The 12,704-nt window shown below is 43.9% G+C and overlaps 1 protein-coding gene across 1 annotated transcript in view; it reads left to right on the forward strand.

The window, feature by feature from the left end:
• The window catches only part of ENPP6 (ectonucleotide pyrophosphatase/phosphodiesterase 6), a 31,067-nt gene that overhangs the window by 440 nt on the left and 17,923 nt on the right, over nucleotides 1–12,704 (forward strand). The window contains exons 2-3 of the mRNA XM_005415680.3: nucleotides 2–210; nucleotides 10,213–10,392. Coding sequence (XP_005415737.2) covers nucleotides 2–210; nucleotides 10,213–10,392 — 389 coding nt within the window. The remainder of the gene's footprint in view (nucleotide 1; nucleotides 211–10,212; nucleotides 10,393–12,704) is intronic.

Below are 12,704 nucleotides of genomic sequence, written 5' to 3' on the forward strand. Positions count from 1 at the left end.
CCGCCCTCCTGCCGCTTCCCGCCGCCTCCTCGGGCCACCGCAAGCTCCTGGTGTTCCTGCTCGACGGCTTTCGCTTCGACTACATTGATGACAGCGAGCTGGAGGGTCTGCCGGGCTTTCGGGACATTGTCAACATGGGGGTGAAGGTGGATTACATGACCCCAGACTTCCCCAGCCTCTCTTACCCAAATTACTACACACTGATGACGGGTGAGTACCTGTATCTCTGTGCTGGGATGCTCCTCCGAGCTGCCAGCTCCCCGTGCCAAGGTGGAAGGCAGCTCCCTGTGACTTTTTCTTCCAAAGAAGATATAAAAATAACCCAGTCGTGCTTTTAGCTGGGAGTTTAAAAGCACTGTGCCATTACAGCTCAGAATTGTTTCTCTGAAATGTGTTCCAAATTTGGAAATGCCACCTGGAACTAATTTTTTAAGTTCCCTTTTGCTCATCCAAGGTGTAGCTGGGTCCCAACCTGCTGCCACCTCAGCATCGTGGCCAGCTCACCTGGTGCGAGCACCAAGGGGGCTACTGCATATATATAGAACATAGAAACAACTGGGACTACATGGGAAATGAATACAGAGACTGCTCAGGGGCTTTAATAAAAATGCATGTGAACCGAGTGTGGCTACACTAAGAACTTACTTTCAGTCAGCAGGTCTGTTTTGGCAAGTTCAGCATTAAATTTCTTTTTAAACTTTGTAGATTTTCTGTTTTCTTAACTTTGCTACAAGTCCTCATATATCTAATAATTCAAAATAGCCAAATGGAAAAACAGCCAGGATTTTTGCTTTTCCTCCCCTGCAGTTTTTCAGAATGTCCAGGGGAGGCTTTCAGAAAATTGAGAGGATAGTCATAGTTTCCATTATGCTGATTTGCTTTTAATCTTATGTGGAGGACACATGATTACACTAGGAAGGTGCAGAGAGTAGAGCTGGGCCAGTTCCTTCAGAGGCAGACACCAAGGAAACAAAAATTAAATTAAAAAACCCAACAAAACAAGTTTGTTTGTTTGTTTGTTTGTTTGTTTCTTCTGGAGTTTCTACTTGGATTTTTCTCTGGGGTTATTGAATAAACAGGAGTTTCCAACCAATGAGGAGGTGTAAGAAAATCTATCCTCTCCTAAGATATGTGGCATCTTCCACTATTCTTGGAACAATGCAGTGCCCAGTGATTCATATACTGGGAAAGCAAATAGATGCCATTGTAAGACAAAAATCTGACATCAGCTGTGCCCAGCTTGTTTTGAAACTGCTTAACCCCTTCTTCCCTCTCTCTCAAGAGAAACCCTTTTCTCTTGCTCATCTCTGATCAGAGAAGAGTATAAAACCATCACAGGGTTGGTTTTGATTCTTTTTCATTATTTGGTGCAAATATATGAATGCAGAATAAATGTTATGACAGAAAACAGAGGTGTTCCACTCCAGACCATGTTCTTTAGGTGTACATAGGCAAACTGACATAACACTTCATAGGTACAAAAAAAAATTGGATGGAGCTGTTAAAGAGAAAAAGAAAAGTGGGTGACATTTCACTCCTAACTACATTTAGTCATCACTCCTATTAAGTATATATATATAAAGTGAAGTCTATTATCAGCCTTTTGAAGAGTTTTGAAAACCTCCTACTTCGTACTCCAAAAGAAGTTTTGTTGTAAGAGATGAAACATCACTACTGGACTTTTCATATTTTTAGTAGAGTCTTGCACCTCAGTCTGAAGCAATAAGAAAGTCTGTGAGACAAAACTCAATCTTATTGCAAGTCTCCCAGACTTTATGATAGAGATATCAATGCAAATACAACTTAATTGCAAATAGCCATTCACATCCCTAACACGTGAGTCACAGTAGTATTAAGTAGGTCAGGAACCAATTGAGGACTAAGTTTAGGTGATGAACGTTGCCCAGAGGAAGATCCAAGTCCCTTTGGCCCTTGGGATGTTAGTTAATCCCATGACTGTGTCTTGGCATGACAGCAGGGTAACTCCCATAGCTGCACTGTTCTTACCCTTTGGGACCATGGTGCCATTTCCACTGAGATTTTATGGGATGGTGAGGTTAGGAGTGCAGAGCCTGTGGCAGATATAGTGTTAAGCTGTGTTCAGGCTTCATCCATTAAATTTGCAAAGCTGGGACAGGTTTTGGAGAAAATTCAGCATGGCAGGGGGACACAAGGATCATGCCATAGTGACCTGCTTAGGGAATGGCAAGGTACTGTTTTCCTGGTGCTGCTGTATGGGCATGGGGAAGCTGTCATCACATCTCACCAGCCATGCAGCCCCTCTGCTGTAGGCAGACACAACTGTAACTGCTTTTATTTCTGTTTGTGACTAGGATGTCTGGGAGTTAAATGCTGCCATAATTTCTTCTGAGAAATCAGAAACAAATTATTCTTCAAGTCTTCTACACTGCTGTTTCAGGAACTGCTAAGAAAGTCACATTTTAACTTCCAAAACATTGCATTTTTCTTCATAGTATATTGGAGTCTTTCAAACCAGTTTACGAAATTGCACCTTCCCACCTCTGGCTTGTTCATGATATCCCACTTTGGGTTTTCTGTTTGTTTTTGTTTTGATAAATACTCCTGCCCCTTCTTTCTCTGCTCATTCACAAGGCCTTATGGCTCCATGTCCATTCAGGAGCATTCATGGCTGCCAGTTCTTGGACAACATGTGCATAGAAGTGTTGTAGTTTGTGTGTATCTGATTTGTCTCTGTTCATTCTTGTGAGCAAGGCCTTTCCTTTCTGTCTACTGCCTTTCACCCCACATCCAGGCAACCTTCAGGACTCCAGAGCAGTTAAGCTGTTACCAAATATGAGAAGTTCTGCCTCGTTTCTGTGGCTTTGGAGGAGGACTGTGCACTCTGCCCCTCAGATACCATCACTGTTGGGGCTGGTCAGTCTCCTCAGACATGAGCTCCGCTCCTCCTCCTGCCCAGACCCACAGGCAGAGGTTGTGGAGATCAGCAGCATCGGCCCCAGCGCTTCTCAGGGAAGATGCCAAGTAGATGAAACCATAACTGTTGACCAAAAGCCACATATCTAAAAGCAACTAACTAACTTATGCTAATGAGAACCCCACCCCTTTCTGCTGAGGTGAGTTGCTGGGTGAAGCACTGACATAGCAGGACAAGCAGGGTCCAGTCTGGTGAAATTTTGGAAGGAAAACATGGGAGGGACGTGACTTGCTTGTGGGCATGCAGTGCTGCAGGGCTATGGCAGAGAACTTCATGGGTCCCCCTCCTGCTGCTATTAACCTGTGAGAAGATACTTGCTGGAGCTTCCCCAGGACACACAGAAAGCCCCAGCCCAGAGGTCTTTTCCTTTCCTACCCCAACTATGAGAAAGAAAACCAGAGTATAGAAAAATGTAAAATCACTAAGTAACTCAGAGTTTGGGATGAAGCTCCAGTCTTCCTGCAAGCCAGGGCCTGGCATCAGGACCTGCTATTTGCTTGAAGAAGCCTCAAACAAAATCCAAATCAGGGCTGGTGCAAAGGGCTCTCACTGACGAGCAACCAGAGAAGTTGTTTTGTTACAAAAACCTAGTGCTGTGCAAGGTAGCTCAAGGATATGCTAGCTTAAAATCCAACTCTTTGAAAAGCAGCCTTCTCTGGCAACTTCCAGCATGCTGTGTTTCTTAGGATTGGCTTCTATTGAGGTAGAAAGACTCGTTTTTAGGTGGTTGGGCTACTTTCTGAGCTGCTAGACTGAATCCTGCCCGGTGTGCTGGCTCTCCATGGTGCAGTTACAATATTGCAATTGTTGACCTGAAAAACATGAAATGGAGAATTAGGTAGAAGGAGATGTTGCAGCTGTGACAGAGCTTTTGCAGGACTCTTTTGGACTCGGCAAGGGAGGCAAGAAGTCCAAATATGTCTATTCTAGAAGGCTCCCTTAATCATACCATGTACTGTTTGTTTTGGAAAGGAAGGAATTAAGACCACAAACCATCTTGGGTTGTTATCCTGCGGGGAGTTTTTAATTTTTCCCTTTCCCTGCTGTGGCCTGGCTCTGCAGGGAGCTCTCATGCCAAGTTCAGTGGAAAGTCTGAGGTCTCTCCTGTAAGCACTGCAAGCAGGAGTTACTGCTCCAGAGCACTTCTGCCACACCTGTCAAGAAAAGCTGCTCATGCTCTGGTTGGGTCTCCCTTACCTGACAACCTGCAGGTGTTGGAGGGGTGATGAAGGACTCCCTGCAGCTCAGCTCTCCTGAAGTCTCCCCCAGCTGAGAGCACTCAGGGGCACCTCACATTTCCAGCCAGCATAAACATGAACAGAGAGTATCACATCTGAGATAGAAATGCAGAAAGAATTTCTTTTCCAAGATCATAACTAGAAATAAAGTCTTTCTGGCAGGTCTTCCATGCGGATGTGCCAGGTGCCTGGTCAGCAGTGCAGCCCCACATCCAAGAGTCACATTTCACTTGGCCTCCATGGGAAGCAAAGGGAGCCCCTGATCTCAGAGATGGGTGGGGAACTGCTTGGAGAGGAGCCAGCAAGGAGCCTCCATGTGCCTCTTTGGACAGGATCTGATCTTAAATAAGTGGCAGAGGGGCTGTGAGGTCCTCTAAAGCTTGAGGGGTGGAGGAAAAGGTAGACCAGAGGACATTTCAGTCTCCTGCACCCAGAGTGAGGGCTGTGGCCCTTTGCAGGGGTGCCCAGACTCACTCTGACACAGTGATGACACATTTGGCTGTTGTCTAAAATACAGGGGTGGTTTGTGGTGTTTTCTCAGCCACTGCAGCTCACCCCTACATATGCCATCACCTCTTCCTCTGCATAGCAGTAGGGAATGGGGTGACATGGCAGAGCTCCCACGGATAGGTGACATCAAGGTCCACTCTGCCAGACTGAAGATTTCTCCCATCTGCCATGTTTCAACAATCTTCCCTTCACTCCTCACTCTTGATGTTGGCATACTTAACTGCTGAGGGGCTTTGGTGGATGATGCCAAAGTCTAACAAACAATCTGCATCTGTTCTCCCCTGAGCACAGCAACTCAACATGCACTGCACCCCATTTATTCCATGTTTTCTGGGAGAAAATACTCTGTGGGCTCCCAACCCTGGAATCCCCTGCAGTCTGGCTGATGTGCACACATACTAGTGTATTTACTGCTTACTGTGAGAGGCTTCCTGATTAAAAGCACAGCAGCTCCAGGCTCCTTCCACCCAGTACCTGAAGGAAGCCCAGCCTGGTGATGGCTCTAGTGGATGCCTCTTTTCTGCTGCACAGGTAATGGCATCCTGACTCTAGCCTGGTCCAGAAAAGGATGCTGACAATTTCTGTTCAGCAGTTAAGCAAATTCTTAACTACATAAGTGATACCTGCATGTTTTCTGAGGAATAAAGAGGTGGAAGGATAGGAGTACAACAGGGAAGTTTATTACATACACATGAACTAAAACTATCTCTACTTCACTGTCCAAGCTTAGAAAAAAATCCAGAAGGACACAAAGTGCACCATGAGTGACAAGGGAAAAATGACTTTTTCTTAGTGGTCCTCTCAAACAGCTACAGATGCCAGCAGCAGCAGAGACTTAAAAGATTCTGTTTGTGGCATAAAGCTCTGAAATCAAGTCTCATCCTTTACTTGGATTCATTAGCTTTCCATTTCTAAAATTCTGTGTTGGGAAGCATAGGAGCATGAGCTGTGGTAATACTGTTAACTGGCAGAGAAAGGGTACTATCCCAGCAAAAACAGGCTGGAAAAGTTAGTGGGAACCAGGAGGATTTTTTTCCACATTTTTCCTCTCACTTTGTTTACTCACCACCTGCAGAAAGGCTGCAATGCCAAGCGTCAAGATTTTTCTCTTTCTCAGACAAAATATTGCAAAAATCTATGGTTGCATCTACCAGTTAAACAATTGGAAACACTCCTAAAATGTAGAACAGAAAGATTTTTCTAACCCAAGTTCAAGTAGCAACAATGTTACAAATTAAAATAGAGTTTTTTTCCTCCTCATTAGCTGCAATCTCACAGCTGACAACTAGTGCATCTACTGCCAGATGATAGCTAAGTAGACATTCACATATCAAGGTATTTCTTGGCCCAGAGCTGAAGTCCCTGCCACAGGCTCATACTCTGTCCGATAATGCAGGCAGCAGCTTTGCCCATTGTTCTGCCCCGTGCTTGGAGCTTCAGTGCCCTCAAGTCACACCCAGCTCTGGGGGTTCAAGGGTCCCAGAGTGCTCCCTGAGCCCACCACAATTCAGAAGAACAATCAACAGCTCGGAGTCCTGACTCTCCAGGGGCACAAGACCTGCCTTCCTACACAAGAAAGCATCTGCAATGCCTCAGCTGGATGATTTATTAGCAATTTTTGTGCATCCCAGTCCTGGCCCCATGATGAAAGCATTGAATTAGGAGTTTCAAGGTCTTACTAAATGAATTCCCTTTAAGGAAAAAAATAATGCTGTGTATAGCTGAGATTTTTTCTGTGCTTTTTGATGTGATCCTACTTGAATTGCAAAGTCTTGCCTGACACAGGCTAAGGTGTTCATGCTTTGGCTTTGTCTGATATTAGAGGTCATAAAAATTTGGAAAGACTTTGCCAGCAAACTCCTTTGGAACGTGAATTGTCCACGCACATCATGCAAGTACTGTTTTTACTTGGGGGTCTGCAGATGGCAGGGCCACTTTGCCCAGGCCAGCATTCCCCCGAGACTTCTCATGAGCTCTGGCCTTCTCCAGGCTCCTTAGGGTTTAGCATAAGGGTTTTGTTTTTACCCTATGGTCTTGTCAAAGCAGAGCAGGTGAGACCCATCAGGGGAACAGCAGAGCAGTGCATATATCAAAGATTATTTCCTGGGGACAGCAACTGCTATATCTGCTCCAGAACAGGAATATGGTGCTGGCGACTCTTAAGTCCTGCTTTCTTCATCCTTATGGGAGGCAGCATGAGCAGAGCAGAGCATTTCCCAAGGCAAGTCATCCAGCTGTTTGCATGGAGGAATTTAACTCTTCCCCAGGCTGCATAGCCCTGTGGCAACCTTGCAGTGCTTGCATCTGTCCCCCTGACCCTTGTCACTTTCCAGAGAGTGGGGACATGGTGGTGGGAGATGAGAGGAAAGGTCCCACTACAGCAGCAAGGCACATATATAATACTGCATAGTACATTTAGCTAAATGCAGGTACTGGTGTTCACCATCAGATTGTGGTACCTTTGCTGCATTGGCTAATAGACACTCTGTGGGCTCTCTGATAAATCTGCTTTGCTCAGCGCAGAGATGGCAGATGCCCCAGGAATGCACACGCTTGTTTCTGGATCTCACACACAGCCAGGGCAGGGTGCACAGCACTCAGTGTTACTGTGCTGCTGCTGCTGCTGTGGGTGGCCCAGTGGCTGTGTGTTCTGCTGGCTTTTAAAATTTCGTCTTTGTTTTGCAGAGAGTTTTGCTGACAAAAGTGCCTGGAGACACAGGAATGTGCTTTAGACAAATGCTGTATGAAGTGTAGTGTCCAAGTAAGCTGTAGCATGCAGACTTGCAAATGCTTTTGCTGGCTCTCCTCCAGAAGGATACAGCAGTTATCATATTCTTGGGAACTATACCCTCTTTGTTTTCCTCTGTTGCTTGAGGAAAGAGTAATTTTTACTACAATTACAGTGAGTTTAAATAGTGACATCTGTATGCTGAAATTGCTTGCTGCCCTGTTTCTATTTTTGAAACTCTTAAGATAACGTTTGATTACAGAGGAAAGCTGCAGTAATGGAAGAAGTAATAAATTCTGAATGTTATGCTGACTCTCTAACACCATGTTGCTATTTTGATAATGATTCAAAAGAAGTACACCAAAAGTAATTTTCTTAGGCTGGAGAAAACAAGTGAAAACAGGATATAAAGAAAAAGGATTGGAGGGGTGACCCCAAAGAAACTTGAGAAATGGCCTTAATTCTGTATACGAGTATCCTAGGGGGAGGGGGCAGGGGCAGAAATTCCAGTTATTCCAGGGCTTTTCAACCTAGTGAGCAAGGCTCAGAATAGCCATGGTTGAAGATTGACCAAGGTCAAAAATAAAATTAGACATCCGGCATACTTTTGAACATTGTTAACTGATGACAAATATTGGGAGGAACAACCGAAGGAAGAGGTGAATGGCTTGATTATTGATGTCTTCCAAGGAGGTCTAGGGTCTTTCTGAGACACAGGCCTCAGGTAAGCAGACATGAATGGCATTAAACGGTCATGTCTTTGATGTGTTGCTCACCTGATCTTCTATTCTGACCCTGTGAACCAGGGGTGTCTGCAATGAAAACTGATGCCTTATAGTCTTCTAGGTCTCCTTTTCAACAGTAAAAAAAGGGATTTGGAGTCCATAGAAAATTGAACCAATCTAATGTTGAGAACAGAACACTGTCCTCTATATTAGTTCAAACAGTTAATAAAATTTCCTAACAATACTACAAAGAACAATCTCCAATCTCTTCCTTAAAAAGTGGACAAAGAGCAGATCTTAAGTCCTATAGGATCAGTAGCAGCTAGAGCTCATTAGTTCTATATGAAGACTACACTTTACATCATACATATCCCTAATATGTAGGTTTCACACTGATAGAGCTTCAGCACTGACCTGTAAGTTTCCCAGGCTGGCACAAATTGCCTGCTGCAGTTTATCAGGTTGATAGATGCTTAGGAATACATGGAATTTAAGAAGATGAGGTTGTTCTGTAAATTGTACAGCTGTGCTTTTGATGCACTCTAGAGACTTCCCTTCTGTCTCTTTTGGGACTTACAGAGAAGAGAGCACTTGGCAGCCTGAAGAGAACAGATCACTGCCCATCCAATCCACCAGTTCTCCTATATTAAACTTGTTTGGGTTAGTATGATAAGTATTGACTGCAACAAACTGGGACCACTTTTTTTCCTCTGGGAAGGAGGAAATGTTCTGCATAATTAAAATACTTTTTAGTAGGGAAGGAGAGTTCAAAATCCATTTCAAGATCACATGCTCCCAAAGTATACAGACTCCTCCGCCTGAAACGACATCTTTTCAGAACAAGAATGCCAAGGTTATTTCAGTTCTGATCACCATGCTCAGGCTCAAAATAATCAAAGCCTGTTATCTGGATCCCTGCAATAACATGACTCACCAGCTAATGAGGACAGTGTCTGTCACATGCTTCAGTCATTGCTTTTCAAGATATGTAAATAAGGAACTTCCAGTACAACTTATTCTTCAACATTTCTTTTCCCATTTATGTTAATTCATCTTCAGAATAATTATTAAAATATAGCATCTTCTCTTCTGAAAATTACAAGAAGTAGAAGATATCTCTCAGTTATTATACACTAGTTTCTTGTAATATGAAGTTGCCCAAGGGGCCCTCAGTACAGTAAGAGGCCTGAGCATGTCTGATGAAGTTATTTCTGTGCCCACAAGCAAGAACAAAGCATGATCATTATAAGAAAAAAAAAGAAAAATGAACAATAATGGAAAATAACAGTAACATATAAATGTTTTTGCCTAGGTTTTCCCAGTTTGCAGAAAAACAATGTGTCCTATGGATCAAGGAAGGAGAAATACAAATTTCTCAGTCTTTGTTCTATGTTTCTAGATTGTGCTCTTATCACCTTCTGTTCACAGCTTGCCTCCCACAGCAGGTTGTGAGTGCTGATGGGTACCTTAAAATGGCCTCAGACTTGGCAGGTGTTGGGTGTGTAGAAGGAGCCAGGTGTCAGCCAAACATGTGGCACCCATGGGCTGCTGCTGACCCAGTTTGTGTGTGGGGCTGGGTTTGAAATGTTGAGCAGGACATGGGGTGCAAGGTTTTTTTTTTTCTGGCCTCAGCTGTCTAAAATTTGGCTGCCTGAAGCTAAGAAAAGGCTGTGATCTTTCTCTACCAATAACTGAGAGCGTGTGCACCTCCAGATACCTGAGATGCCTATCTTAGGGTGGCATGAATTGCTTTCTATCTGTGACTCTCCTTATCTGTTGATTGTGAAGGGAACACAGGAGGCTGACAAACTTTAGCCAACTAACTTTTGGGTGTCTGAACTGGGGAGGTTTAGTAATCAAACTGGAGCACCTCAGTGAAAGGTAAGAGTCAGGGAGATTTTATGAATGGTTGCAAGGTGACAGATCCTGGAATTCAAGACAGGGCTTTTCAGCTGATTTGCTGGATGATCCAGTAGTTGCAGTGGTGGTGCTGCCAGCTTCCTTCTACTGAAGAACACCAGTCTGATTGTGCTGCTTTTGTCTCCACTCTTGAAGGTCGCCACTGCGAGGTCCATCAGATGACTGGAAACTACATGTGGGACCAGAAGGCAAATGTATCATTTGATATTGGTGTGAATAAAGAAAGCCTGCTGCCTCTCTGGTGGAACGGATCAGAGCCTTTGTGGGTCACAATGATGAAAGCTAAAAAGAACGTTTCCATGTACTACTGGCCAGGTTAGTATGTGAAAAATTCCTACAATGCACTTTGACATCTGAGCACTCCATATGCTGTAGGAATGGCTCTCTAACACAGTTCTGAAATACAGATAGGAATTTTATGTGCTTTACTAACCAGGCATAGAAATTAATTAGCTTTTCTTCGGTCATGATAACTTGCATATGCTGAGAAAGGAGAAGACTGAAGTGCCACTAGAGGCAGCTTTCCACTAAATGCTAGCTTCAGGAGGGTGCTGGCTTGAAGAGCATCCCCTCCTCCATCAACTGCTTTTTCCTCTTGCCCACCTGTAACTTCTGCTATGCTGAGTGGTTGCTCTGCGAATGGTTCACGGTCCAATCAAAGTTAAACAGTAACCACCCTCCCCCAGTGCTTCTTTGGTTTTAATCTGGAAATTAGTAGTTGAGAGCTGAAGATTATCTGCTCTGTGAGGACAAGAAAACCCAGCTGAAAGCAAAGCATCCTTGTCCTCTGGTCCTCCTTCATTGTTAATTCATCTGTGGTCCCAGTTGCTCTGAGTCTGGGCCATTCATTTGGAGGGACTGGCCTTTCTGTTCCTCATTTGTTAGATATTGGACCACTGGAATGACTAGGGATGTGTAATAATGAGTCCTTTTTATCAAACAGAAGTATTGTATCCCCTTAGACTACACGTTTTGGGACTCTCTTGGAAATAGATGTTCCAGCTGAGCAACCAGACCAAATCCCTTGCAAAGCACCCAGATTCTCAACATTTTTACCTTCTAACTGCTCCCTACCCTAAGCAGTCTGCAGATACCCTCAATGTGCAAGCACAGGCTGGAGGACCAGAGAGCTGTTAGGAGAGCTGTGCTGAGCACAGCTAGTGCCAGCAGGGCAGTGGCAGCTGACTCATGCCATGGGCTCCTGGCCAGCTCGTCTCTGCATCCCAGTGCACGTGTGCCTGGCCACAGGCTTCCCATGCAATGCGGCTAAGGGTGTCCTGGCAAAAAGCCCACGATTCTAAGGAATGGGAAGAAAGAGCAAACCAAGATGAAAAACACTGAAAAGCCATCCAGAGTGTTTCTACAGTACTGAACAGCAAAAAGATCTGAGAGTGACAATATTGCCTTATGGACTCAGAGGCAGTCAAAGAGTTTACATCAGCCCTGAAAAAAGGCTGCTTCCTACTGAAGATGTCTCAAGTGATCTAACAGCAAGGCAAATAGTAGGACATAGGAATTATACAAGAATGTACGAATTCTTCTAAAAATTTACAAAAATATCTCTTTCTGTAGACTCTTCATTTTTAACTACTATTGTAATTGCTCTCAATAGGTATAATTATGTACTGAATAGATGTAACAGCCTACAGAGAGCTGCTGAAATCCAAAAAACCAGTATCACTTTCCATTAAGTGCCTTTGGACTTCACCTAGCTTCTTCATGTTGCCCTTTGAGCAGTGTTTCCCAGGGAGAAAACACATCAGATGTATATATATGTATACATATATGTATACTCTTCACTCTGCCTGCAATTTCTAGCTGAAAATTGCAAGGAACAAAAGAGACTCCCTTTCCCCAGTGCTTACACTCCCAAGTGTATGCATTGAACTCTCTTATGACACAGAGGGGGAATTTTTGCATGGATCTGGCATCTTAGCTGCGGACTGTGACATGTAACTCTGTCTATCCTTAATTATTTATCTGTGATGGTTGAACTTTGGCAAAACCATCAGTGCTTCAGTTCAGCAAAAGCATGAGGCACATGTTTATTTTCAGGGTACTCGTGGTCTCAAACAACACATTGGCCATACAGACACAGGAAGCAGAGTGAAACGTGGAACTACTGAACTAAAGCACAGGGCTGTTGGGCTGCAGTAGGACTCCAGGTGTAACTGGGGTGAACAGAAGTCACTCCAAATGCAACAGCATTTGTTACGTTTTCCCTATGTGATTTTTTCCCAAGCATTTTCTTGTTCCATAGCAAGGACAAAATCCTTTCTAAAAATTCTACATCTATAATTTTAAAGCTTAAATTCTTAATAAGCCATTTGAATGGGAAGCAATACCAAACAAAATGAAAATGAAACCCCAAGATTTAATAACCAAGGTGAGTAGAGGTCCCACAGGCATTTGCACTGCATATGGTCTGCTATTAGTGATTAGCTTTCCAGCATAAATACACACTGCTGCTTAGTAATGAATCTTGCAATTATGATAAAGATCCAGACAGGAAGAGTTTGGGGAACTCTTAATAGGAACTGCAATATATAGCCAAATTCATTGCACTTTGTTCTGGAATATGCTATTTTCTCTTTAGCTGTCAGTAAAGACAAACAGCATCAATGAAG

Source organism: Geospiza fortis, unplaced genomic scaffold, assembly GCF_000277835.1.
Source record: "Geospiza fortis unplaced genomic scaffold, GeoFor_1.0 scaffold40, whole genome shotgun sequence".
Lineage (NCBI taxonomy): Eukaryota > Metazoa > Chordata > Aves > Passeriformes > Thraupidae > Geospiza > Geospiza fortis.